Genomic DNA, 27,583 nt, shown 5'->3' with positions numbered 1-27,583 from the left:
AGAGGCCGCGTTCGCGTTTTCTGCGTAAATTACAAAATCGAGTGCAGTTAGCATAAACGCATTTCTCTTTTTACATCTGTACCTGTTTCGCCCTTTTGTTCGCATGCGATCTATGTGTCCATCGATTCTAACAACGCAATTGCGTTCTTCCTAATAACTGCTTAGAAGTGCATTCTATGTGACATCGGCAGAACGTTGGCTCTGGTGCCTCGATTAACTCGGCATGCCGTTACATACATTTGCATAAAACGCAAGACGACGACGCTTCACCTAAATCGCGGCTTTATTAAGTAAAAAGTTGTGAATTTTTGTTTGTGCTTAACTGTTGAGGTTCAATGAACCGCAACTAAAATAAAAGAGGTTTAAAAAAATGTTATGCTAGGTATCACTGTGTTTGGCCACGTAAAATACAAAAATGTTGTCAAAATGTTCGTGAGAAATATCAACAGAAACAAAATATGATTTTTCCTTTGCCTAAAGCGGGTAGGATGCTAATTTGAGGTAGCAAAGAACATATAGCATAGCTTCGCTTCTAAGAAGCTTGGTAAAGAATGAATAAGGCCTCCTTGGGCTCACAAACCGCTGACGTGGTATTGATGCTTAAACTGGGCACCATGTCTCGCCCTAGTATCGTGAACTAGGTGAATCCCTGAAGACTGCTTGCTTCATTAAGACAACAATCGTTAAGATGACACTTGCTACGAAGACGGCTATGAGGTAACCAGCCCATTTTCAGCATAATGTATAATTCAAACTTCCGAAGCTTGCAAGCAATATTTATCATTACAGTTTCTGGCAGGCATTTATGCAGCAGTGTGAATTTGTGTAAACAATAGCTTACGGTGGTACCTACCATTGAAAGCACTTGCAAGGCCGATCCAAACAGCGTGTTGGGACTTGCTGAGGTACGGGCGGAGCCTATCAATTTGGTCACTAGAGTGAAAACTGGCTAATGTTGCGTCTGAAAGAGAAAATTTTTGCACCGCTTAGAGAATACCGGTATTTGAATTAAGCCTGAGAGTGATGTCTTTCGTCCTTACTTCTGCTTTTACAGATGGCTGCAGATTCGTTGAATGACATCACATGGTCGGTTTCCAGCGAGTAGCAGTAAGGGTTCCCAACGTCGATCCAGTTCCTAGCGTGTTCGGGGCATGCTCCATCGTGGTGCTCAACCTTGGGTGGTTCCTCTGTAAAAGTGAATGACAGTTTTACTGCTGTTTTATTTATAAGCAGGATTTGGGAACTGCGCAGATAGTGTTATCGACGATGACGCTTCTTGACCACACTCGGCATGCAAATTGTTCGCATCCTAAACGCTCTAAAGCCTATACACGTTTCTCTTTGAATGCTTGCAGCTGGGAAAATTTTACAGCTTTGTTTTTCTAGAGTTGGTTCTTTTATGCTTGTCTTACCGCGTACTTATGCTACTCGGTTTTGTTAGAAAGCACAAGATTAATAGCTTAACCATAATTAATTTTCATGCATCTATTCAAAAGTAGAGAAGCAGTTGAAATACCAATATCCAGAAAGCAAAATTATGTAGGGGTGCAAGAAAGTTTCACGCACTTATTGGTTCCTTAATCAGTGCATCAAGTGAGTGCGGTTTTGGCTGTGACTGACCGTTGTCGAACTGGCAGAGGTAAGGCAGCGCCGTGTGGCAGGGCTGGACGCTCCATTGTCCCGTAGAGAGGTCCGCGGCGACGCATCGGGGCTCTCCGGCCGCAGCGGAGGGCTGCTGCGGCGCCCAGTGCGTGTAGTGGACGGGCCAGCCGCTTGTCCAGGTGAACAAGCCCGACCCCTGCGCAGAAGGGTGGGAACGGATGCATGAGAAAAAAATGCACTCGGCACTATTTTTAGAGTAAACGCTCATGAAGTCGCTTGTTGCTTTGCTTGCATGGACTTCAGTAGAACACTCTTGAAGGAGGGAATAGAATCAGTACTTTGATTAAAGGACACATGCTTGAGTACATAGTATTCCACAGAGACGAACGTATTTCTATCTGACTGAATTCGCTGAGACGCTGAAACTTTTTCCCACTGTCTACTTCTGTTGGGAGCACTTCTATGATGCGCTACTCCCACAAGGCTTGGTGACGTTTACCTTACAGACAAGACTAATACCCTAGACTAGCCCAGTTTGTGAAATATTAGCAATGACCGAATGCTCCACTACCTTAAGGTAGCATTACTAATACCCTAGACTAGCCCAGTTTGTGAAATATTAGCAATGACCGAATGCTCCACTACCTTAAGGTAGCATTACTAATACCCTAGACTAGCCCAGTTTGTGAAATATTTCACAAACTGGGCTAGTCTAGGCTATTAGTCTTGTCTGTAAGGTAAACGTCACCAAGCCTTGAGGGAGTAGCGCATCATGGAAGTGCTCCCAACAGAAGTAGACGGTGGGAAAAAGTTTCAGCGTCTCAGAGAATTCAGTCAGATAGAAATACGCTCGTCTTTGTGGAATACTATCTACTTCATATTCTACATGAGTGTGTCATATTGCTAAGCACCTTAGCGTCTTGAAGGCCAATCCAGTACAGCCCGCCTCGAAAGTTGAACCTGACGGAGAGGAACGCGTCTTCGAACACATCTCGCACGTGGGCCAGGTGACCGCCTAGTCCCTGGCAGCGCTCTGCGGATGTCTTCCAGTCCTGGTAATCCCCCATGCGGTAACAGGAAGACCGGTACCCGAATGAGCCGGGGTACGCCAGGTCGCACTGGGATGCGCTAGGAGTCGCCGGTGGCGGAGGCAGCGATTTGTCTGCGAGACAGGGAGGCATTTTGTAGGGTATTTTTCAATACTATTATACAATCATGGTGGTAGGTCAAACATGCATGTAAGGCGTCTTGCAAAAGAGGATTATCAGTTATAATCGCTTAAAGCAAATAACTAATAAAAGAGGCTGGCAAAATCGAGACTGGGCAAAAATACTCAAACGAAGGTGAAAAAGTGCACACAGGCTTCATACGAAATCGTGGCTCGGATCCGGTGATATTCGGATATTCCATTGCGTGCTACAGCGTGGAAAAAATACTGCTGCCTGAATAATTAGCACAAATGCTTGTCGTTCGTGTGCGCAAGGGTGTGTTTGCGGCGGCTGACGATATCTGGTGTAGAGTGGGTGGATGCCTCGTGGAGAGTAGAGCTATGTGGGTGTGTGGTGTGTAGGTGCGTCGGCGGGCGGTGCATGGCGCATCTGGATGGTGAAGGCTACGGTAGGGTTAGGACGGGGAAGTGGGTATTGAATGGGGTGGGCATGTAGATGGTTGGTGTTTTTTTTTGGGGCGGTAGATACTTCATACAAATAATGCCACAATCTTCGCCAAGTGCTGCTATCATAACGAATGAAATGCGAACGACTTTCATCACAGCAAACAGTAATTTGTTAGGAATGTTTCATGCAATGTAGGCTATACAGTTGTTGCAGCAGTTCATGACTGACAAACTGCCGCGGTTGCCGCTATCGGGAGATCTCCTAATTCCTAATATCGACGCCGTTCGCTTTGCCACTTCAAGCGTAATTTCCACACTGATAGAGAAGACAACAAAAATCCTTCACCTCGTTTCTTTTGGCAGACGTGCATTCTTTTCGCATCGCAGCGCACTTGGTTCCATCGCCCAGGATGCAGTGTTCCTGTCAGTATTTCGTTACACTCTCCCTGCGAAAAAATACATTCATATAATAGAGTTCAGTGGAGCTTTCATCTAGAGTGGTTTTCTCAGTGACATCAACATGAAAACAAATTTTGTGCATTCTCTCAAAACGTTCCTGATGAACATGGGAAATTATGGTCTTGCGAAGATAAGTGTATCGTGTGCGCTTTCCTTTGTTTTCCCTTAAAGTGTTGCGAATTTCCGACTTCTATTTCATGAAGGGCATGCGCTCGTATTCGCTGGCTGCAGTTATGTTGTATCGTATTGGGTATGGACCCGTCAATAACCCTTGGCTATGGGTCCAATAGCTTGGTGCGTACTGTATTGTAGTAACATCAATTTTTAATAAAAACAACAGAAGTTGTTTATTAACCAGTAACTGCATGGAGAAACAATTATGCCAAATTGGAGTTTGCATCACTGGGTATTAAGACCAGTGAACACTACACTGTGTTGATGTCTAGAGAATTGTTCCATGAATAAGTTGGCTTCCAGGAAACTCGGTGTACCTTGTGAGTGATTCCGGTCACTACCTACCCACCTCTAATTCTTTATTATGTTTTTGTTATTTTGTCAGTGGTTACGAGAAGTGGTGCTCTGAAGTGAACCTAGTTTATGCCATCGGCGGACAAGGCTGGAAGCAATACTGGAAACGCACAGCAACGTTTCGGACGCAGACTTGTATGGCAGGGCTTGTAGCCTGTGATCCCCCTCCAGATGCTCAGTCCTACATTACCAGCCTGTCGGGTTGTGTCAATCGGGACCCGTTTGAGAACGACAGCTGTATTGGACACATCGGGCACAATCTCAACGCCGTCATCGTCGCCATTGTTTCCTGTCTCGTCATCCTTCTCTCCGTCTCCCTAGTCGTAATGCCTATTATACGAAAGGGACATAGGCAGAGGCGTTTTCTTGTTCTTTTAAGCCCCGCTATACTTATTCAACTACTGCCTATTCATGAACCGTGTGCCTTCCATAGCCCTCCACTGGACAAGCGCAACGAACCGTGGTCGCCGCGTTTCCATTGCGGACGCACACATGCCTACTTAAATACTCACGCGCCGTTTAACGTTTTGATGGAGGAGAAACGAAGAGGCGTCCGTGTGCTGTGCGATGTTGTTGTTGTTGTTGTGTCTCTAGGAAGAAGGAAAATGAAATGCACGGGCCTGCTACTGGCTCTGTAGCTGAGCCACCTCCGCTGCCTCGTGCAGACAGAAAAGAAAATAGAGAAGATAGAAAAGAAAGAGGTAAAGAAAGACGCGCGCTGCAACAACAGCCGTCGTCCACCACCAAAGCGGTGGCGGGTGCAATGACAGCCAACAACAGATAAAAAATTCGGTGGCAGGCTTGCCCCCGCCGCAAGCGGCGGTGACCTACCTGTCCCAGCCCATCAGGGAAGGGATCCAGTGTATGCGATGTCAGCGCACGGTAAAGATCCCCAAGTGGTCGAAATTACTCCGTAGCCCTGCACTACGGCTCCTATTTCTCCCTTCCCACTTTCACCCCCACCCCCTCCCCTCCCTCACGGGGCGGTTGAGGTGTCCACAGAAAACAAGTGAGAAAGTTAGCGCTCCTTTCCCTCCCTATAAATAAATCAATCAATCATGTCCGTTTTAATGCGTAAGCATTGTATGGCGATGTAGACGGGCTTCGCATGGTCATGACCTTTTCGAAGCTCTAAAAGAGGAACCAGCTGGTATATCGAAAAAAAAAAAAAGAGTAGTGCCACCAGATAGAGCGTCGAAGAAATGTGTGCAAGTGACAAAAAGCATAACGTGGGTTAATTATGTAATCGCCCCGCGGGGGTGGCGCAGTGGCCGGACGAGAATTCGTATTTTCCCCGTATTTGTCCAATGGGAGTCCCATTGGACAAATGCGGGGAAAATACAAATTACTGGAATGAAAAATCGGAAGAAATACGGGAAAGGACGAAAGGATGGATGGGACGTAACCTCTCTATTTTCGCCCGTGCTACCGTATGCAATACCTTTTTGGTGGCAAGAATAATGTATTTACTTCAAGAATTGTATTGTGCTCGAAGCAATATACAAAGGTTTCATCTTGTATGGGCGGTCTTCATTTGGTCGTCCAACTGAGAACGAATTAGCAGAGATAATCTCTTTCGGCGAGTTAAAGACGGAGGGTTGTCTCTAATGCATCTATATGTGCGGCAGATGGTTTTAAGGTTTTGTTTCCTACGTGACCAAAAAGATGCATTCCTGAGAACCTTCATGCAAATCATGCTATCCAGTGCAATTCCAGAGTTTATAGTCTCTTCATGCTCTGCTCGGGGATACACTGTGTCACGCTTCCTGCGAGAAGTGGTGTGGTCGTTCAAGTTTTTGCGCGTGAGGTACTCTGTAGAGTATTTAGCTACGGTACCACCTAAGCGACTGTACAAGGATCTTATTTCACAATTGTTCTCAGCTCCATTGTACAGAACCTTATACTGTGAAGGCCCAGGGAAAGATGTGCTCAGACGAGTTAAAAACATGACTGTTGCACCGGGCGTAAAAACATTCTTTTTTAAATTGCATACAGGAACCCTCCCAGTCAAAACATGGATGGAAGAAAAGGGCCTTTTTGTACCTTGGGGCTCAAACTATCTACTATGTAAGAAACCTGAAACAGTTGCGCACGTGTTCCTAGATTGTTGGGATGCGGTGTTTTACTGGGATGTGTCACAAAGGACACTTAAAAAAGACCTGCCATTGACGCCACGTGGAATTCGGTACTTGACAACTGTTAATGATGATTTTCAGTATGACCTCATCATGCTATTGGGCCTTCACAGTATTTGAAGGAGTAGGATGGCTTATAGACACTGTGATGTCGATGCACGATCTGTATGTGATTATTTTGTTGAACAAGTGTATAAACTAAAAGAAATTTTGAAGCAGCAAGACGCTGCGGAGGAGGTCTTGAATCTGATGGGCGAACTTGTGGTAATGAAAGTCCATTAGACACGGTTGTCAGCCAAGGGGCATGGCAACCACGATCTTTTACTGATGTATTTGTACCAATTCATGCAATAAAGAAAAAAAAAAAAGCCGGGGTGGCGCAGTGGTTACGGCGCTCGACTACTGTTCCGAAGGATGCGGGATCGAATCCCGGCCTCGGGGGCCGCTATTCGGTGGAGTCGAAAAGCAAGGTGCTGTGCGATGTCAGTGCACTTTAAAGAACCCCAGGTGGTCGAAATTTCCAGAGTCCTCCACTACGGCGTCTCTTATAGCCTGAGTCGCTTTGGGACGTTAAACCCTACAAACCAACCAACTAATTATGTAATCAATCAGAGCCAATTAAGCGGGTAACTTGGAGCTAAAATGGCCTCCAGTCAACTCCCAGTTTCGGTTCTCCGCTCCCGGTGACGTGTCTCAGTGGACTCCACGTGTCTCAGTGGAACGCCCATTGTCGTTCTTTTGAATGCATCAGAGTTCACAGGCGTTCTATAATTGGTTCACATGAAAGGAAAGGCGCAGTATGAACTATGTACGAAAAATACTCGTTCCTATCTTCTATTTCCTAAAGAACCACCTGAATCGTCCTGTTGAGGCATATGAAGGCACGCTCACGCATTCTACTTCATTTCCAAAAGTATTTTTAAATGCTTTGACTATCTTCCTAGTCAGGTGGATTTTGATGTTGACAGCATCGTTGTGTCCACGAACTTGGCCTCGCAAAGCTTTACACAAAGATCTTTCTCTGTGTAGTTTTTTCCGCACCGGGATCAGTGGTTTGCCATGTTTCTTGGCGCCGACAATGCGTCGCATGCCATACGATGTTCCTTTAACCTCTCTTTGAGGCAGCTGCCTCAGGGAGCGGTTAAGTGTTCAGTGAGTTGCCTGTGCGGAAAAGAGGGTACAGAGAAGAATCTCTGTGTTCAGCTTTGCGAGGCCACGTTCGCGGGCACAACCTTCTTTGTAACGCACAAACGCACACTAACAAGAGATGTAACCGAAGCTTTTGAGATGACGTAGGGACATGGGGTACAATACATGAGCGGGCCGTCGGTAGCCTTCAGCAGAAAGGAGATGTAAATATTTCTTCAGGACAATAGAATATAGAAGCGAGTGTTTTCTATAGTTCACGTTGCATTTCCTCCCCCCCCTCCCCCCCCCTCTAATTTCTTATCTTTTCGTTGCCCCCATTCTTCCTTCTGAAAGTTATCGTTTTCGTCTTATGGTTTCTTTATATTCCATTCAAGTTTTTCCATCTTTGCTACTCTTTTTTTAGTCCTGGAACGTTTTCATCCTTTTCGTCAAGCAAGAAGTAAATCGCCAGACGGTAGTGTGTGCATCACTGGTGTCGAGGCTTTTCACTGTTGCCTCTTGTACAAGACTGTTGTCTCTTGCGTGTGAACGACTCTGCAGCGCCAGCAGTCATCATATATGAATAACCAACTAGCCTACACCCAAGTTTTATTGAGTGAGGATATTCTTTGGCCAAAGATGCTTTTAAGTCATTAAATGTCATCATCAGGATCATAATCACAATCATCCCTATTATCATCAACATTCAAAGAGCTATTCTTTATGCCGTGTTCAAAAGTGGGGTGTAACTACAGTGGCTATTCTAGTGTAAACTTGTAAAGTACAACAACAACAACGTGTAAGCCGGAGACTACCCAAATAAAGCTGATTGTCATGCGTATTGCTGAAACCATGTCGCGAATGGAACGAGAATTTTGAGCAGACTTCTACACCGGCTCGTGAAACCTTTTTCCCAGCGCAGCATTCAAGTTATTATTGAAGCATACATAAATCGGTAAGTAAAACATTTATGTAAGGGCATGGAACTAGACAAGAAAGTGGTGTGTACAGTCGCCCTGTTTTCTGCCCCTTCTATAGCGTTCTTGTGTTAACATTGAGCTGGCGCTAACATTAGCGCTGGGCGTGAATTCTTTCAGTTCGTTAGTATAATGTCCGAAATAAACATGTGAATGTTCAAATTCTCACTTACTCAGTATACATGGAACTGTGCGCGAGCGTAGTTTTCCGCAAAAATGTATTTTCTCTGTGATATGCTGCTTTAAAACAGGAGCCCCTCATTTTTAGCATATCACAAAACGAGAACTACATTACCGAGGTGTCTGACCCTACTAAACCCCAATTGCATGTCACTTCTTTTGCATCTCCGTCTGACACTGTTAATTCGGTGCTAGCTGCCTACTTTGCACAGTGAAGTTATTAAACCATTTCAGTAACTAATACAAATGTCGCTCCAGAATGCATGAAGGTATGATGGGCACATATATCTGCGGAAATGTACTCACCTTGCTTTGATATTTTGTGCATTAAAGAAGAAAAAACACTGGTGCTTACCCCTCTCGCACGAGGCTGGCCAATAATCCAATTCGTGTACTTCACAAAGCTTCCGTCAATCCAAGTCCAGGTTTCATTCGGCAGCCGCTCCAGTCCAATCCACAAATTCGTTGTGGCATCATACAGACGGCTCATCAGGAATTCTGCTCAGAAGGGGGGGGGGGGGGGTTCTTTTACATTTGCAGGAATGGTTAAAAACTGTGCATGCTTTGTTCATATCCGCTTTTGTGCAGCAAATAATTTGGCCGTTTCCTCATCACTAGAAACATTTTAAAAACGCTGCGCTGCGTTATAATGGTAACAACAGTATTTCACCTCGTGTACCAGCCAGTTTTTTCTTTCTTTTCTTTTCTTTCTCATAATTTTTCTTTTTCATCTTACTAGAAAATAATTACAGCAGACAGGCAGTCGGTGCCGCAGTGGCCACTGGTAACACATAACGCATGTGAGATTGCGGCAAGATTCAAGCCGCAGAGCTGATCTTCATTGACCCCACTGGAATTGACCCGATGAAATCGCTTCGCCGGTTGTCACGTTAGCGGGGTCATCATGCCCCGACAGAGCTTCATCAAAGATTAATAGCATTAAACTCTAGATGAGCCCTGTCAACACAACGTAGTTAACTTCTGTGCGTTTTAGTATAACGAAACACTTACACACCACCCTGCTATCAGCGAATACTCGCCTTTTTATTAATAACATGAATAGAAGACAAGTGGAATCGCTTTGGTGGTGGAAGTATGTCAGGCCGTCTATATGAAGCGACCGCCGGATAGCTAATATGCACTCTTATTTTTTCTTCTCAAATATAGCGCTAGTCAGGATTCATCTGAGCTGTACATAAATGTGTAAGGAATCTAAAAATAAATGTTTTCCTCGATCAGTTAAAACGGGCGAAAGCTAATAGAGCAATGCGGCTAATGAAAAAAACAACAAAGAAACGGTAGGAAGAAATTGGTTGACTGACTTCGGCCTTCTAATGTGTTCCCGAAACCTATTAGTGCTGGAGCTTTTTCTGCGTCTGCTGAAACCGCTCGGCCTTACTCTGCTCTTTTTCCGTGGGCACGGTCACCAGTATTGCGTTCTGCGATTTGCAGTGCCGGAGAGCTTGGAAGTACATGAGCCGGCTTTGGTTGCTCGCGAACCAGTAGCAGTTTGCACCTGCAACAAAAAGCGCGAATAACTGTCACCAAGGGTTGTTGAGGGGACGTCAATAAAACACTCTAGACAACCCTGTCTCGCTTGCTTACTATGGTTGTCATATAGAGTGGCTGGAAATTCCTTACCGAATGGAACCCAATCCTCGGGGCAGTTACCATCCTTTGAATAGTCAACCTTCGCAACTGGCTCTGACTGAGAAACGGGACCTTGGAACGAAGTTGCCGGGAGATTCCAGGAAAGGGCTCCTACAGTAGATAAAGCCAGGGAAGAGAAAGCGCTTGTAAAATGAGATAATTACTCTTAATAATAAATAATTGGTTCAAAGGAAGGGAAAGGCACAGTATCTGTCACACTTGCATCTGTGGACACCTGAGCCGCGTCGTAAGGGAAGGGAGGAAGGTGGGAGTGAAAGTGGAAAGAGGGAAAGAGGAGCCGTAGTGGAGGGCTACGGTGAAATTTCGACCACCTGGGGATCTTTAACGTGCGCTGACGGCGCGGGGGCTGGGACAGGTCGGTCACAGCAGCTTGCGGCAGGGGCTGGCCTGCCACCGAGTTTTTGTCTGTTGTGGGCCGTCATTGCACCCGCCACCGCTTAGGTGATGGACGACGGCCGTTGTTGCGGCGCGCGTCTCTCTCCCCCTTTTCCTTTTCTTTCTTCTCTATTTTCTCTTCTGTCTGCACGAGGCAGCGGAGGTGTCGTGTGCTGTGCGATGTCAGCGCACGTTAAAGATCCCCAGGTGGTCGAAATTACTCCGTAGCCTTCCACTACGGCTCCTCTTTCTCTCTTTCCACTTTCATTCCCATCTTCCTCCCTTTCCTTACGGCGCGGTTGCGGTGTCCACAGAAATCAAGTGAGACAGTTACCGCGCCTTTCCCTTCCTATAAAAGAGAAAATGATTACGTGCCCCCACTGTACGACTCTAACCTGCGGCGGCATATCTCATTTACTTTGGGAATGCCCTGCTTTTTCTACTGGACGCCCCGAGATCGAACCCTACCGCCTGAACTACCGTTCCCTTCTAGAAACTGATGCAAACACACAGATGATATTTGCCAAGTATGGCTCGTTTAGTGGCCTGGTTAGAGCAATGTGATTCGAGTGACGACCTAAATAAACAATGAAGATTATGTCTACTCCCCTTTATCCCTATCCATGGCCATGAGCCTTCCCATTCAATAAAGGACATTCAATCAATCAAATAAATCAGGCAGCGGAGGTGGCTCAGCTACAGAGCCAGTAGCAGGCCCGTGCATTTTCTTTTCCTTCTTCCGACAGCCACAACAACAACAGCAACAACAACAACATCACACAGCCCACGGACGCCTCTTCGTTTCGCCTCCAGCGAAACGCAGCCGCCGCGGTCGGGATCGAACCAGGGTACACCGGCACAGTAGTCGGGAGTCTTACTGCACGACCCCGGCGGGGCGAGAGAATTACTCTTCATTACAGCTTCTTGGTGCGATCACTTTAAATAAATGGCGGATCTCAAAACCGCAACAAATGGCGTACTTTAGAATCTTCCTTTTTACAAGGATTTAAGCATTGTGTGTCAATGGCTCAGTACAAGGAGCTTTGTTTGGAAGCAAAAAATGTTACAGCATCACTGGCTAGGCCGAATCGAAAAGTAGAGAGAAAAAATGACCTCGGCGAGGGTGGGGAGAGAGAATGCAGATCTATCAACGAGGTATTTTTGTAATTCTCTTTCCTTTTCCATTTTCTTGAAGACATATTAAAGGCGTGCAAGTGACAACGTTGCGAGGTTTCGGAAATGGAATTCCGAGTTATTGAACTATTCTCAAGGGATTTTTCTTATTTGTCAGCCATCTTACGAAACATCACAATGAGTATGGGTGATATGATGTGTAATTTGGTACGCAGATGCCATAAGTTTCCACGTGGTAAATAAAAGTATCAAACGGTTCCTCAAACTCTGATTTCGAATTATGGAACTGGAAGCCAATTTGGAATTGATTCAGTTCTGCTTAGCCTACTTGAAGACTAAATTGGTAACTTCTATAATAAAAAGAAAGTAATTATTAGTATTGCAAGCTATGAACTATTACACTTGGAATCGTCTCCACAAATCCTTCCGCAAAAGATTACGGCGATAAGGGCAAGAACGAAATAGAAACACACACAACAGGACCAGGCACAGAAACACATACAACAGGACCAGGCATTGGTTTGGTTATGTGTGTTTGTTTTTTGCTCATCCTTCGCCCCGTATTCTTTTGGTGATCATAAACCAATAAGTCCAAACAAGAATTATTCTAAAATCCTTTGAAGGACCGCATTAAGTGGTATTTTATCCCCACCGTACATTGTGCCTGGAAGTTATAAGGGGCTACCCCGGTGTCGAGAAAATTACTATTAGCAGCCAATGCAGTTCGTAAAAACCTCGAACTATGACCATATCATGTGTCATATTATGCGCATCACGATAGTAATTTTAATTCAACAATAACTTAAATCGCCACCGGTTTAGGTGGAGGAGGTAAATCAAAAACGATATCCTCGTTCCATAGAAAGCTAATATTTATTTGGGGCAAATACAACTCAGCCACCATAATCTGGAATGGTTGTCATAGTGGTGCGGACGTTGTTCGGGATGCTAAGACAGTTTGATGACAGCCTTATTGACCGCTTAGCTGAGAAGGAATGTTGAACTATAAAAAGTATGGGGGACACTTAAACTCCGCATTTAAGGGTATGAAGCGACAGCGCAGGCTACCAGCCCACATATAAAGCTCCGCTTTAGCCAAGCCGTATGATAGTGCCTCCGTGGCCTAGGGGTAAAGTGAATACAAATATCCTGGCAGGCTGATCCTTCATGAATTTCTGATATTATGCTCGCATATGAAAATTATGGGGAACACGTAAGCTCCGCCTCCAAGGGTGATAGCATAATCTACCGCCCACATATATAAAGCTCCGCGTTAACCAAATAGTATTAACGTGCCTACGTTGCCTATAGGGTAACGTGAATGCAAATATCCTGCCAGGCTGATTCTGATATCACCCTCCCGCATGAAAGGGGAGACCTGAGTTGGCAGCTTCCAGCCAGTACGCAGTCATCTCAGCTGCCAGCTACCGCCTGCCAGCGCCTTGCACGTGATTTGTCGCACACAACGCTGGCTCCGACACCGACGCCGACACCGCGGATTTCCCGGCGAACGGCGCTTCTAACGCTACAGTGTTGAAAGGTTAATTAGAACACGGACTTGGTCTTGTTCGTGTAAAAAGCGAACATTTGTTATTGCAACTGTACATTTTTTTGATGCGTCAGTTAGACTGGTAAACGCACTGGAGTTGTAAATACAAAGCTTAGGGTCTATGCGGAAAATCAGTAATGTCACAGCAAGCAGGCAATAATAAGCCTATAGTCAGCAAGCAGAAATTGTTATTTTGCTGATCTGCCTCCGTTAAAGAGCGCAGGCATTACGATTACCTTCTTCGACAAGTTTGATGGGAAACGGAAGACCGGAACATTCTGCAGCTGGAGCCAACGGAGGCCGCGAAAATCAAGAGGAAAGTTTTGTTGACAACTTCACTGGTAGGGGTTTACTTTTCGAGACTATATAGGGCAGGGTGCTTGAGGACGAAATACTACCATAAAAAGTTTGGGAAGACAAATGACATCTACTGCTCTTGCATGCAAAGCACGGAAACGATTGAACATATTATTACAGAATATAAGGCACTTCAACCACAGGTGCCCGACACCGACGCAGGGATTTGAGAAGCGCTGGGGTTTCGGGACAGTCATGGCGCGCTAAATTATGAAACGGGTGGAAGCGAGTAAGAGACGACCTGAGGATTGGTGGAAAAAGTAAAGCGAGTAGTTTTGGACTCTGCATAGGAAATTATCAGTTATTTTGAAAATACTGAACACTCAGTGCATTACGATCTAGTTGATACTTTTCCCCACCTCGTTAAATAGGGGATGCTAATAATTATTTACCTATCTATCTACCTACCCAATTTCATGTTTGATATACATACCAGGTGTCCCAGCTAAACGCAACCAAATCAAACTTAAAAAATAGTGCCCTAACCCTGTGAAGCCAATTGAGAGTTCTTGATAATTGCTTGGAATAGTTTTCAGCATAGTTTCCAGACGCAGATCATGGATTCCTTTTAGTAAAAGAGCCGCGAGTTCAAGTTGAGCGTGCAGATAGCTTCTGAAGGCAAATTTTTCGCCAATAAATGCGCCTTTTGCTGCGACAAAGAGCCGATAAATCCATTGTTGCTGAGAACAAACAACGGCACGGGGTTGCCGTCAGTGCCGCTTCACAATTGCGATGTTTTAATTTGTTCGGATTTAAACTGGCTGTATCAAGCGTGAGTAAATAAGCGAGTGAGTAATCTCAATTATAATGTCGCTAACATGAAGCTATGGCGTTAGCAGGGGAATATTAGTGAAAGGGAGATTACATTTTGAAGTCACTGCTTGTCCCGTGCGCAGCAGATGTTTATAATGGCTTATGTGCCTGAAAGCCGGAATTCGCAAGCGTTAGCACGAGCGTTCACCCGCGGTTGTTTGTGGCGCGTTTTGTTCCAGCACGCTTTGGGGCGCGTTGTGTTCCAGCACGCTTTGGGGCGCATAGCAAACAGGGCCGCATGCAAATGTGATTAGGCGTTGTTTTCTCCGAAACATGACATTTCACGGACAGTGAAGTTCCTGTGAGCACAACAACCAGCATTTCGCGCTTCGAACACCGCGCGGCATGTGGGAAGTAGCGGAGACTGCTTGCAGCGGTGCCGATGCAGTAGTGCCAATGCAGTAGTGCAACTAACGGCGTTATGCTCGCTGGACGCTTCCGTATTCATCAGATGCCGGTCGTCAGTAAACTGCTTTGAGAAGTATGACATTCCCCTTTCCTCGTTGCACAACGATCAATGCAAAGACAGTCAAAGTTGAAGCCAGGGTGCTGAAAGTGCTTGAAAAAGCTTGAAACCACTGCGTGTTCTGATCATAGAATTGTGGTGACATCGACTATATTTTAAGACGCAGAAACGACTCCTGCCTTGCTCGCATTTGAAACTGCTGCTTTGACATATATTGAGCACGCAGCAATATTGTAAAGGTGACGGGGAATTTCTGAAAAGGGCCAATGCGTACATTATTCGCACTGGAGACATCAAAAGGCAGTTCAGCGTAGCGAAGGAGGTGTTTAAGTGGGGAGTATAGCTTTGAAAGCGTACTATCAGCTACAATCGAAATGCGAAAAGAGCTTGAATGCCGTCACAAAAACCCGGAAGTAATTGCCGTATGACTACAGTTGTTTATTGCTATAAATTTGTACAGTGCAAATGACACGAACACATGAATACAAGATGGACAGAAAGAGCCCCTAAACCATTAGGACATGGCACAATGATGATCGGATTGTCTTACCAGAAGTTCAGGGCATTTTTGATGGTGTATATCCATCCTGGGGCAAAAGGATCTATGTGCTATTTGTGCCCTATTTTTTTTCTTTTGTTCGTGTCCTTTTCCGGCGCTCAAATTTGTAACAAAAAACGCAGATATTTGCTAACAAAAAGAAATATAAGCCAATGTCATTACCACAAGTAACAGGCGAAGGCGGTGTGGTTGGTGGTTGAATATGGAATGCATAATGCAAGCGCGCGAAACGACAAGGACGAAAAGAGAAGAAAGCACAGGACAAAACGCGGAACTTAACCTGAGGTTTACTACAAGAAAAACCTTATTTATACAATATTCGTAATCACACCTGATAAACAGCAGACGTCATCATGTCATACAGGCTCGGGGACGCATGTGGTACAAGTTAGCATCTAGATAGTTGAGTTCTTTTCTGAATAGGGATACTGAAGTGGTGCTTATGCAACGGTCATTCTCTTTTTTTTTTTATGCTGTAGGCTCCAAAAATTTTCTTGCTAAGCTGAGTCGATAATTTTTTCAGGACAGTTGTGTCACTGAACCTGGGCGAGCAGTTACGGCAATGGCGACAATGTTTTACCAGTTCACCGCCCCCCGCCAATGATTCAACTACTGCGCGTTGCTCCTGAAGTCTAACATTCAAGCAACGTCCAGTTTGCCCTATGTAACAATTCCCACGTGTGAGGGATATTTGGTACACCACCCCTGTTTTGCAGGGAACGAACCTGTGCACGTGCTTAGTGCGGCACTCGTTCTTTTTCCATTTCCCTGCCCCATATTGCACATGCCCGAAAGCTTTTCGGGCGTCGCGAGGACCACCGGGACATCACATTTCATGGCCACTTTTTTGAGGTGATAGGAAATCTGGTGGAAGTACGGAAAAGCCACAGGTTTCAAGCGTTGCGGTTCATCACATGGGCGGTACGTCGCTGGGCATTGAGCCTCATTGGAAAGGGCTTCTGTCACCTAGGAGACCATCTAACAAGGGAAACTAGCACTATTCAGTCGTTGTAACTGAAATTGCACGCTATGCTGAATTTCATGTGGGCAAGACTTATGAAGAAGGCGCGAAGGCAGTTTTTGGCTATTCTCCTTTTTATAAGCTTTGAATGAGCAGACTAGTGGTTTAGAATCCCATTTTTTTTTTTTTAGCGAGGCTATAGTTTCTGAGTTGAGTATAGTTTCCTAATGTTTTGCTGCAATGCATCGGTGATTGGGTGACCAGTGAACGACTTTGTATGTAATGCGGCTATTATTCGTCAATAGTTTACCGCAAGGCAGGGGTCTAGCATGCTGCGAGTGAAAAAAAAGAGGGGGGGGGGGGGGGGAATGTAGCATTAAAACAAAGAAGTGTAGCATTAAAACAAAGACGACAAATACCTCCCAGACAATGCGTTTGTTATCAGCATACCGTCATACCGGCACAATATTCAGTAAGATTCAGGGAAGTATCACCGAGTTGAAACGACCAAACAATAATTTACGCCACATAAGTAATGCTATATTATGAACAGAACATAGAGACAATAAAGCCGGACATAGCTTTCATCCAAAAATTTTAACTGCGGAAGAGACATCGTCCTAATAATCGATGACTGAAACAACCAAAGATAAGGAGCAAGGAGAAGGAAAGGAGTTAAAAATGTTTGGCATGCCCCTGGTTATGTCCGTAGGAATTTTAACTTTACTTCTCTTTCCTGCTTTTCGATCTTTTTCTTTCCCTAGTTATCAAATTGTGTTCAGTTTCAACTGCTACTATGTTCTTTTCTTTTATAGTTAAGTTTTCTTCATTGACATCCCTTATCACTCGCAATTCGTCAGGGGTGCCGGTGATGTATTTCTCTATCGATATCCACCCACAATAAAGCACCTGAGGGCATTCACTACAGCCTTACAGAAGGACACGCTAACAGAAGAACACGCACAAAAGAGACAGCAGTGCGTGTTCTTCTGTTAGGCCGTAGTTCCACCTTTGATATGAACCAATTTTCTCAGGCCCCGATTGTCCTGGAGTGCATTTAGCTTGGCATGGGATGGACCGAAAATAAAAGAACACACATTTGAGCGTTAGAGCGTTCATCTTTCTGTCTGAATTAGTTACGTTTGAAATAATCAAAAACACTTCTATGTAGCTCAATATACAGAAATGTATGGTACCCTTTATTATTTGTTTATTTTCATCCTTACCGCTTCGCGATCGAGTTTGCGAACAGCAAGGCGATCAGGAAAGGTAGGGAATTGCAAGATTCGTATATGGCTCAATACGGCCGACGAACCGAGATGCACTTTGGCTACTTCGAACTTTGTGTTCACACATGGTGTGTTTTATAATAAGGGAGTAATTACTTACTGACATGCACCCGAGCGCAGCAGTACGGTTACAGTGGAAAGTTGTACATCTTTCTCATAAACTTTGTAGGTAAAGAAAAATTTGTCCTTGTCCTGGGATCAAACCCGGGACCACCGCCTTTCCGGGGCAGTCGCTTTACCAGCTGAGCTAACCGTCAGGGTTCGATCCCCGGACCAGGACGAAGTTTTCTTTAACTACGAAGTTTCTGACAAAATTTTATAGCTTTATTTTGTAGCCGTATGACTACGCTTGGGTGGATGTCAATGAGTAATTACTCCCTTATTACAATTCTAGTCCACCTTGAGGGAATCGCCGAAACATTCGACCAATAATGCGGTTTAGTTTGCGCATACTCGAAGGTAATAAATGACCTTGTTTTACTTGTCATATCAGCAGTACTTGTTGTGAGGAACGCCGTAGTTGTGGAATGCATGCGTGTTCATATGGCTAACCTAGGATCCTTCAACACGCGCTAGCATGGCAAAGTTCGCGAGCGCCTTTATATTTCACGCATGCTGAAAAGTAGCCGTCACGGCCGGGTTCGAACCCAAAACCTTGTGTTCAGTGGTTGCGCAATATATACGGAACCACCGCAGTGGTTCGACTAACAAATTTATCAAGCAGAAAAGAAAAAGAATGCCGCATGCACTGCCGTTTTAATGCAATGGTATGTAGCCAAATATTAAGCTCGGTCCTAACAAGGCTTTTTTTTTTCTTTTTCATCACACAAATATGGGCAACGCGCTGTTTATTCGCGATGTTAATCGTGGCATATATCGACAGCGAGTTGTTTCTCGCAGTAGGTTGCCACTACTGAATGACGATTTGAATGCCATTAAGATGTACAGTGCTGAGCAGAAATCCAATAAGCTTTCGCACGTTCTCAGAGTAGCTGAAATGTTACAGTGACAACGTACAATATAAGGTACAGACGAAGATGACCGCAGCGGGAAGATAATATCTGATCGCAATAGCCATACAGTTATCTGCCACACTCTGGCGGGAAAGACCTATAAATATGGCCTTGACGCATTACGAATTGTGTCAGGCGGTGAGAACGTTACATATAGCTAGTTTTCATTACCAACAAAAAAAGTTCTTGCCTAAAGGCAATGAAAGTTGCACCGCACTGAGCGTACCATGAAAATTTAATTAACTGCTTTCTCTCATGATGACGATATTTGTTGATAAGTCACACCAATTATCTTCTCGTTTCGGAGAATATCTCAGTGTCCACGAAAGAGTCACGAGTTAAGCGAGCTGCCAGCAAGCTCCGCAAGTTGCCTGCTGAGCCCTGAATACAGCAACCGGTATCAACACGGCGGACCACAGTCACCGATAAGGCGTCAGGCAAGGGCGAACACCCACGGAATATGTGGCCCGCGACCGTTGTGTGCGCAGATAGGCGGCCGATAACCCACTGCTACACCCCCTGCACTTCCTCTCCAAGGTCTTTCCGGTGGCGAGGGACCAGCGCAAGATGCTGCAGGTTTCGGTACGCGTCAAGAATAAGTGACCCACTGTTGTACCTGCGCGACATTGTTGTCATAGGTGACGCTGGGATATCATTTAGTAGCGGCAGAGTGCCTACCGGAAATTCTTTATTAATGCGTAAGCATTGTTTGGCTATGTACGCGGGTTTCGAGGGGGAATGACCTTGTCGCCGCTGTAAAAGAGGAACTGGTTGTTTTATCGGCAAAAGAATGGCGCCACCGGATAGAGCGCCAACGAAAGGTGCGCAAGTCACAAAATGGTTGATATAGGTTAATTATTTAAATAATTACAGCAAATTAAGGGAATCAGATGTCTAAATATCCGGAAGGGGTTATATGGACTTCGTTTGAAATATGAAGGGGGGGGGGGGGGGGGAGGTGTAGATACCGCACCCTGTGGGATCCTCGCACCCTTGGCGAGACACGTTAAGCATAGGAGACGCAGCCATGTTCGTAGACCTGGCTAAAGTGGGTCTTTATACCTATGTCGGATGGCTTTTCACATAATGTGGCAGCATACACGACTGCATGCTAATAAATATATGTGTGATATAAGAGCGGTACATATTAAGTGATTACTGAATAATCGAGTAGCGCAGGGCATGTGCCCGAACGAGCGCCCAGAATAGGAGCCGCTGAAGGGAGGGGAGGAATTAATGCTACCTGACGCTATGATTTGGTACGGAATTATTTCCGGTTAACAAATCTGCCTTTCGCCCTCCTTTTCTCCTCCTCCTCCTTCTGGTACAGAAGGCTCTAATAGTTCTAAAAAGTAAACTGAACGCATAATTTTCCTTATCGCGAAGATGTGCAGATTAACACTGGCTGGCAGAAAAGCAGCGCAGCTACGAATAGAAATCACTTGCCAGGTGGCCAGGTGACTACTTCGTACCTTGCTTCATTCCTTCACTGACACGGACAAACCGTGTGAACATAGGAGGCATTTAACCATCTGTTCGACGATTAAATTCTTGGCGGTACTTCGGAGGCACCCAATTGGCAACAATCAACCACATTTACACTCAGGCAAGTGTCTGAACCTGATGTGCACATATGTACTTACACTAAATAGGCCGCGGGCATGATCAAAGATGTTAGAAGCATCAAATCTGTTGGACAACGTATAAAAATGTTGTACAATTACGAGCACTGAAAATTCGGAGTAATTGATGGACATTAATAAATAAGTACTTGTGAATGCCGGTGCAGGGGTGCAACAGCTGATTGATATGCACAGGTAACCTCACGTACGGCTGAAAACTTTCTCGTCTACTCAAGAGCCTAGGGTAAGGACCATGATTACCACGTGTGGAAAAAGGTGCCGCAAAAAACTGATGAACAGTTCTTTACTGCGAACAATTTCTGGAGGAAATATATTCATGGCCGTTTTGGTACAACCTGAATTATTAGTCTTGGTTAGGAATAAGGATGAGCAAAGTTAATTAGTGTGACTGATAAGCTGCTCGAGAAGGCATCTGGATAGAAGGGTTTGTCGAAAGCGTACATTTTTGGTCTTGTCTTCTTTTTTTATTTCCAGTGGCAATATTGAAGAAAGTTCCGCAAAGTAATAAAAAAGAACTGGTAATAACTTCTAGTTGAGCCCTTTAAAAACATTTTTATATTAATCTCTCCCTCTGTGCTACTACCTCTCCTTTCCTCTGCATTCAGCTGGTATTTTGATAAGGCTCATGTAATTTATGAGGCTGCGTCTATTGAGGCCGTTAGCTCGGAATTTGTCTTATTTTAGGGTAAAATATTCTAATCTCTTGAATATATGATGCAATACCACATAACTGTTCACTAGCAATATCAATCAAAGCCTATTTGGCAAAAACAACGTGTTGTACAGATCAAAACACATTTTAGTGGTCGTCCTGTTGAAGCAGTCGATAAGCAGACAGAGGCAGGCAAAATACAAAAATGTATGCGAAGTGACTATACTGAGTGCTGAAACAGAACTGGTAAAACTACTGTTGCGAGACGCGTCAAAAATTGAACGTTGATCAAAACAGCCTCGCCACATTTCAGTTTTCTCGTTCATATGTTCTATAGAAGCAGAATTAAGGTTGTCACAGCGGAAGTGTCAAAGCCTTTCTCAGTGTATTTTGAGTTTATGGCGCGTCAGGTAAGAGTAGAGATCATGCCCGTTTCCAAATAAAAGGCAAGTGTGGCGCTATAGTACGGGGAGAGCGACGTCCCTTACCGTAAATTAATATCCTCAGCTTGCACACAGAAAAGGGCAGAAATATATATGTATGTACAGATCTTTCGCACAGCAGTTCATAAAAATTCAACCACCGCGGCCGTGACGAGATTCACTAAATCGTCAGATCAGAAGCCGATCCGCATAAATGCGGTGAGCTCCAGCGCCAAGAATTTTGGTCGTTGATTTAAAGTCAGTGCAGTTAAGGATCTGCAATAGAACACAGAAGTCCAATGAAAGTGCCAGATTATTCATGGCGTAAGCGGATAAAAGTTCCGCAGATCAGAAATTTTAACCGCAAGTGAAGCATGCTGGTCCGGCTAAAAGTACAGTGTGGTCTGATCTTCTTCCAGGTTCCACTTGACTATAACTCCAATCCCGATCCCGACGTATGAGACACTAACGTGTCTTTTCATTAATAAGAAATAAAGAAACAGGTGAAAACTGTGGTGCTTACCTGCGAAGTACAGCGGGATCATAAGAAATGCAGACTTCATGACCGTTTCGAAAAAAAAAAAAATAAAAAGAAGAAAAACTTTCCGAGAAACGCGCTGGGAGCTTGAGGTAAATGCTGCCTGTTTTCGCGGAGTCTTTCAGTAGTCCGATCGCACAGCAGCCGTTAGCTCTGCTTGTCGCCCCCCAGGAGTCCGAATGACGTCTCGTCACGTTGATAAACCAAAAACAATGGACTGGCTGATACGAGAGGCAATGAGCGCGCGCTCACTGGAGTTCAATAAGTGAGAGAGCAGTGATAAGAGCAACAATACGTACTCCGGCATAGCTATGCAATGCGTATTCTTTCAACCGCTAAGCGCTACACGTGACTGGGAAGACGTCAGTTTGTTGAATGAGAGGGATGGTGAACTGGTCATAATGCTAGGCGAAGACACGCGGCCAGTACGATATTCGACGCCGCCTGCTATACTAGCTTTCTTGTTCGGGCTACTACCGAGGGAAAGCGAGGTCACTGATTGTTTATCTCCGGGAAATGATAAAATGCTTCCTCCTTGGCGGGAACGGCTGCTTTACAATAGACAATTTTGATTGAACTGGAATTCAAGTCTATAGTAAAAAAAATTGTAATTAGCGTTGTCGGTTGCGTCTGAGCTCGGCAAAAATGACACAGTAATTTGTTAATGTTTATGACATGTAATTAAGCAACTACAGCAGAAATAACCACCACGAAGTAAATTTCACCCTAGTCAATGGGCTAATTAAGACAACGAGCCTTTCCTTCTAAAAAAATCATTAACCTTCAGCGAGGGTAGGGCGACCGAAGTGAAAGAGGACGAGGATGTACCCTGCGACCACGCGCTATAATTTCGGCGGCAGCCACGGTTTTCTTGGCCTCCTGGTCGGGGCGCAGGTCATCGAGGCTGAGGCCAGCTGTCCACGCCGCCTTCGTACGGAGTCGGGCCGCTGACCTGCTATGCCGTGGCGATCCCGAGGCATCTCGAGCGGACGCCACGGTGCCCGACGTGAGCGCACCGCGGTGCCGCGATCTCGTCATGAGCCAGAGGTTGCGAGTGAGTACCGTATACCCGCTGTCGCTTATGACTGGGCGTCGTTTGCTTGCACCACGCGGAAGCAAAATGGCGGATTTTGCTGTCCTGCATCAAACAGAAAATTTGGAAACAGTCGCCTTCACGCGGCCTGACAGAAGCGGCACTTAAGCGGAATGAGTGTGTCTGTAAAGGAATGTTAGTCAAATAAATTTACGACTAGGCAGAATTTGAGCGCTGACTTTTTCGCTCTTGTTCAAAAAATTTCAGGCAACTCGACAAAATGCTTGTGCAATGGAAAAGACGGTAGTTAAGTTGAAAAAATAAAGGTCATCGTGTAGCTGAAGCGGTGTATTTCGTGCATTAGGCAATGGAGCTTCAAATGCATCCACTTTCAGGTAATGTACGCCTGTGGAGTAATCATGTCAACGTTCATCATACACGAATATATATTTTTTTACCATCGCTCAAGGTTGGCACCTAGCCTTGAGCAGAATAAATGTCATCGGACGCTAGCTGGAGTTTGGCGATATACACTATTCACCATGGGTCTCATATCCTGCGGATTTAAGGCTCAAACTTCAGTTCATGAAGAGCTTTTCTTTTATTTTTATTATTTGCCAGAGTATGCAATTAACATATTTTTTCTGGACAGTAAGGCATATGCTGTCGAGGACAGATGCGTAAGTGCAAAATTAAAAAGGAAAGAAGGAGGTTCAAAATAAGCGCGGATGGCGAAATATGCACCTAAGTGACGGAGACTTAAGGCAGAGCTAACAATAAGATACTTTGTAGTCGGTACTGACGCTTATTGCACCCTTGAATCATTCCTTGAGCTCCTAAATCATTCACTGAAAATTGACCCTATTGTCACAAGGTTATGAAAGCAGTCAGAGAGGAAAGAAGAAAGCGAGATGTTCTTTTATAGGCATAAATAACATAGCAGTAGCGGTAGCAACAAGCGCGCTCTGCTTTTCTGATTAACACTATCCGCCGGGCTAGTTGGTTGCGATCCACGTGAATCAGCAGCGAGAACACAATCAGAAAGAAAGGCAGATGAAGCGCTCTGTCCTGTCTGCATTTCTTCCTGATTGTTCTCGCTGTCCCCTTGCAAGTTCAGATTCACCGCTGATCTTGGCAGCAGCCTAACGCTGACAAAGAACTTTCGAGATCAAGCTCAGAAACAACTTGCTACGATCTCGGGTAATCCAGAAGCAGTTTCTGCCGGCTGCAATCATTGCAGATTGATCTGTTTCGATCTCGCGTCAGAAATAAAACGATAAAGCCATGCAGCAGTGATTTGTAGCATAAAGAAAAGGTCAGTGTTTCTAAATGATGCACTACAGCTATTACTCGCTATGTTGGCGCTTGGTTGAGCATCGAGAAACAACTGTGTTGTTGAAAAATTAGATTTAGAAGTTGCACATTTTGTTTCCGCCACTCTACTAAACGCTTGAAGTGCAGACCGATAACTCCACGATCATGGTTTGGAAGTGACTGATCACGAATCCTACTTTCCGAAATATACGGATAGGAATGTCTAATGCCAATGTTTTAGCATTAGTAGTGGTGTGACAGCAAATATGTTTTGGAATACATGTTTTACTTTTTCCCTCGCAAAGTTATACAAACGGAGTGTAATCCAGACCTGCCCAGTGCCCAGGAATGCAATGATACTCTCCAGTGAACTTCGAAACATCTCTTACAGCAGTGAGAGAATTAGTTCTGTTTAATCATACTGGTTAAAGCCCCATGTTAGTAGGGTAACGCGGCCCAATTTTCCAGGATGGGAGGTGCTCGAAACTGGGTCTCTCTCCCAAAAGGGCGCGTCATCTGGGTCTGCAGAGCTTCTTCTGAGGACACAGCATTAAATAAGCCGGGCGCTTGCATCTATCCTTATCCGGCGGTAGGTTTCGAACTAACTGACCCCGTAGCTGAGGTGGACGTCCACGCCACTCGTTTCCAGAGCTGTTCTCAGCACAACGGAAGCTAAGGGCGATCTGGCTCAATTAGGACACGGCAACACATGACAGTGCTCCCCCATTCTTGTCACCGACGGCGGTACAGGAGGATTGGAGTATAATCAGGAAGTGCGCGTCACCTTAATTGGCCCATATCGCCCTTAGCTTCCGTTGTGCTGAGGACAGATCTGCTCTCTCCGACTTATGGTCTTCCTCCTCTCTTGTAAAAGAGGAAGGATGTTCTTCTCTCTACTTCACAAACCAACCAACGAGGCAAGTGCGCTGCGGAAGCCGATGCAGCGAACGTGAAAAACGAGCTAATAACTAGTGCTCATGACGTCATCGTGACGTCACCGCCTTTCGCTTGCAGAAATGATCAGTGGCAGCGACATGAGTATTGTTCCATTGTTATCTTACGGAGGTGGTGTTTACGTCATAAGTAGTCCTTAAAATGGGCTTTACATCGACTATGGGCACAATACGGTCGACTAGCAGTTTCTACAAGGCCACAAAATCGTCTTAATGCAGATGACGTTGAAAGTGTCCGGGAAGTTTCACGTTCCGGCTGCCTGTAGTGACAGGAGGAGAAAGAAGGGGGGGGGGGGTGGTGTAAACTTTGGTAACCAAGAGTTTACACAGGTGAATCTCATGTTGTTCCACAGACTTTGAAGAAGGGCAGCGCGACTTAGACGAAGGCGGAAGACATGCAAACACAAGCGCTGCTCTTCTTCAAAATGGCATACCAACTCGCCCAAGTAGCAGTTCTAATGAATGGTCCACACGGAGACCTCGTTTAAGTCTAGGCTAGTCGGCCGAGCTGAGAAGGAGACCTTCAGAGCAACTCATTGCAGTCTAATATTCTGCTTCGTTTTCCGCGCCTCTCTTGCAGGTTAACTGACCATGAGCAGTGACGTTTCGCTTGACGCTGGGGAGACATGGCCTCCCGCCAAAACCAAGCAGCGTTACTTCCGCATTTCATGGATTCATGTCCTCAGCGCCATTGTGCAGGTTTATTGTGTGATATTTCAGTGTGTATTCCTCATGGTAGTCGCGTTATGGATGGTCGTCAAAATAGTTTCCAGGCGCTTGTGTCTGCGTTGCAAGTCTTGGTACAGCGACTTCAAGGAAAGGAGACCCATGGTGTTACCTCACTGGCTCGCGGCATTTCACAAGACGAAGATACCCAAGGCATCGCCCGAACCGCAAGAACCGGAAAGCTTCCACGAAGAAGAGGGACAGTCGAGTGACACAGAGAGCGACGTCCCCGAAACCACTGAAAGCAACGCCGAAGATCGAGACTCGATTGCCCCCGCGATAAGTGTGAGCACGTCGGGAGGCTGCTGCAGCAGCTCGACACAAGAATCCCGCGTCGAGGACATTACCGAGTCAGAAAGCTCGGCTTCCCTTCACAACGTACCTGAAAACAATCAAACCGTCAAAAGGGTGCCTTGCAGTATCAGCGCGGTCGTTTTGGACAAGTATGCCCGCAAAGTAGACAGGTCGACTTCTTCGTCCACCGAATCTATTGAAGAACTTGACGATTCTAGCGAAGAGGACGGCGTAGCCGGATTTGACGAGCGCACCAAGTCTAACGCGGAGCGCTCCAAGTCCGGGAACTTTTCTTGCACGGGATCCTGGAAGCTGAGGTCCGCCTTCCAGAGGGCAGGCGGCAAGTCGAGCGACGGTCAGAGTTGTTTTCCCATTCACAAGGCATCCTATGGGCAGGCACCTTGCCCTGACAAGCACAAGTTCTCTCTCGGTCCCGTCATCAGCAATTTGCGACGGGTCTGCACGCGGACGTTCAGTGCCATTAACAAGGAGATTACCGAGTGCATGTCTCCGCAGGGCCACAAGACGCGCAGCAAGAAGGCCGACATACCTGCGCGGGCTACGTCGCGAGTGGCAATCGCCCGCGAGGTTCACATTCAGCCGCCACCGGATGCCAATCGTGAAGCCTTCCAGGACCTCTCGGTGCCCGAGCAAAGGACATCACTTCAGTCTTCGTGGAACGACGGCTGCTCGAGCGGCATCCGGACGCCGTCTGACTCGTTGGGTGAGATGCACCGGGGCTTGCTGGACTCCTTCTCAGAGGGCGAGTCATCCGACTCTTCTAATCGCCAGACGGCTGACCGCCCGTTTGGTGACTCGCCGGCGGTCGCCGAAAAACAACCAGCTTTCAGCGTAGACGCCTTGCGCACTGATGACTGCTTACAAAAGGGCGATACTGACTGGACAACACAAAACTCTAAGTCGGACCAATGTTTTAGGAGTGAAGACACTGGGACAAAAGCGTTTGGTAGCGTTTTTCAGAGGGATGCCAGCTCATCTGCATGGAATTTTTAGGCAAAAAGGGAGCCCTGTTAGCGCATTTCCTTGCACGTGCTTATGTGTTGCCTCATGAAGACATCTGGATGACAGTGAAGCGTTCTTATGTTATCGAGGGTATGCATGCTTATCACAATGTGTGTAACATGTTCATCGCCAGCCTTTTGACGGGTCAAACAGAGTTAGATGGTCGTGAACGCA

At 45.7% G+C, this 27,583-nt stretch overlaps 2 protein-coding genes across 2 annotated transcripts in view; one reads left to right on the top strand and one right to left on the bottom strand.

Moving 5' to 3' along the window:
* LOC146185542 (macrophage mannose receptor 1-like) overlaps positions 1–22,245 on the bottom strand; it is a 31,844-nt gene extending 9,599 nt beyond the window's left edge. The window contains exons 1-9 of the mRNA XM_084606486.1: positions 22,052–22,245; positions 10,266–10,385; positions 10,024–10,140; positions 8,980–9,122; positions 3,564–3,663; positions 2,514–2,764; positions 1,621–1,798; positions 1,041–1,187; positions 854–961 (exon numbers count right to left, since the gene is read on the bottom strand). Of these exons, the coding sequence (XP_084462612.1) occupies positions 854–961; positions 1,041–1,187; positions 1,621–1,798; positions 2,514–2,764; positions 3,564–3,663; positions 8,980–9,122; positions 10,024–10,140; positions 10,266–10,385; positions 22,052–22,091 (1,204 nt within the window). The 5' untranslated portion in view covers positions 22,092–22,245. The remainder of the gene's footprint in view (positions 1–853; positions 962–1,040; positions 1,188–1,620; positions 1,799–2,513; positions 2,765–3,563; positions 3,664–8,979; positions 9,123–10,023; positions 10,141–10,265; positions 10,386–22,051) is intronic.
* Positions 22,246–25,957: 3,712 nt separating this feature from the next.
* LOC146185541 (uncharacterized) lies at positions 25,958–27,583 on the top strand. The gene has a single exon (XM_084605550.1). The coding sequence runs from the start codon at positions 25,958–25,960 to the stop codon at positions 27,398–27,400; it is 1,443 nt and encodes a 480-aa protein (XP_084461676.1). The 3' UTR covers positions 27,401–27,583.

Source organism: Amblyomma maculatum, chromosome 6 (assembly GCF_055883805.1).
Source record: "Amblyomma maculatum isolate TAMU_Amacu chromosome 6, ASM5588380v1, whole genome shotgun sequence".
NCBI classification, from domain to species: Eukaryota; Metazoa; Arthropoda; class Arachnida; order Ixodida; family Ixodidae; genus Amblyomma; species Amblyomma maculatum.
This window is presented reverse-complemented; position numbering and strand designations above follow the sequence as displayed.

What these genes read in the sequence shown, in the direction of transcription:
- LOC146185541 (XM_084605550.1), top strand. Translation starts at nt 25,958, where the DNA reads ATGAGCAGTGACGTTTCGCTTGACGCTGGGGAGACATGGCCTCCCGCC.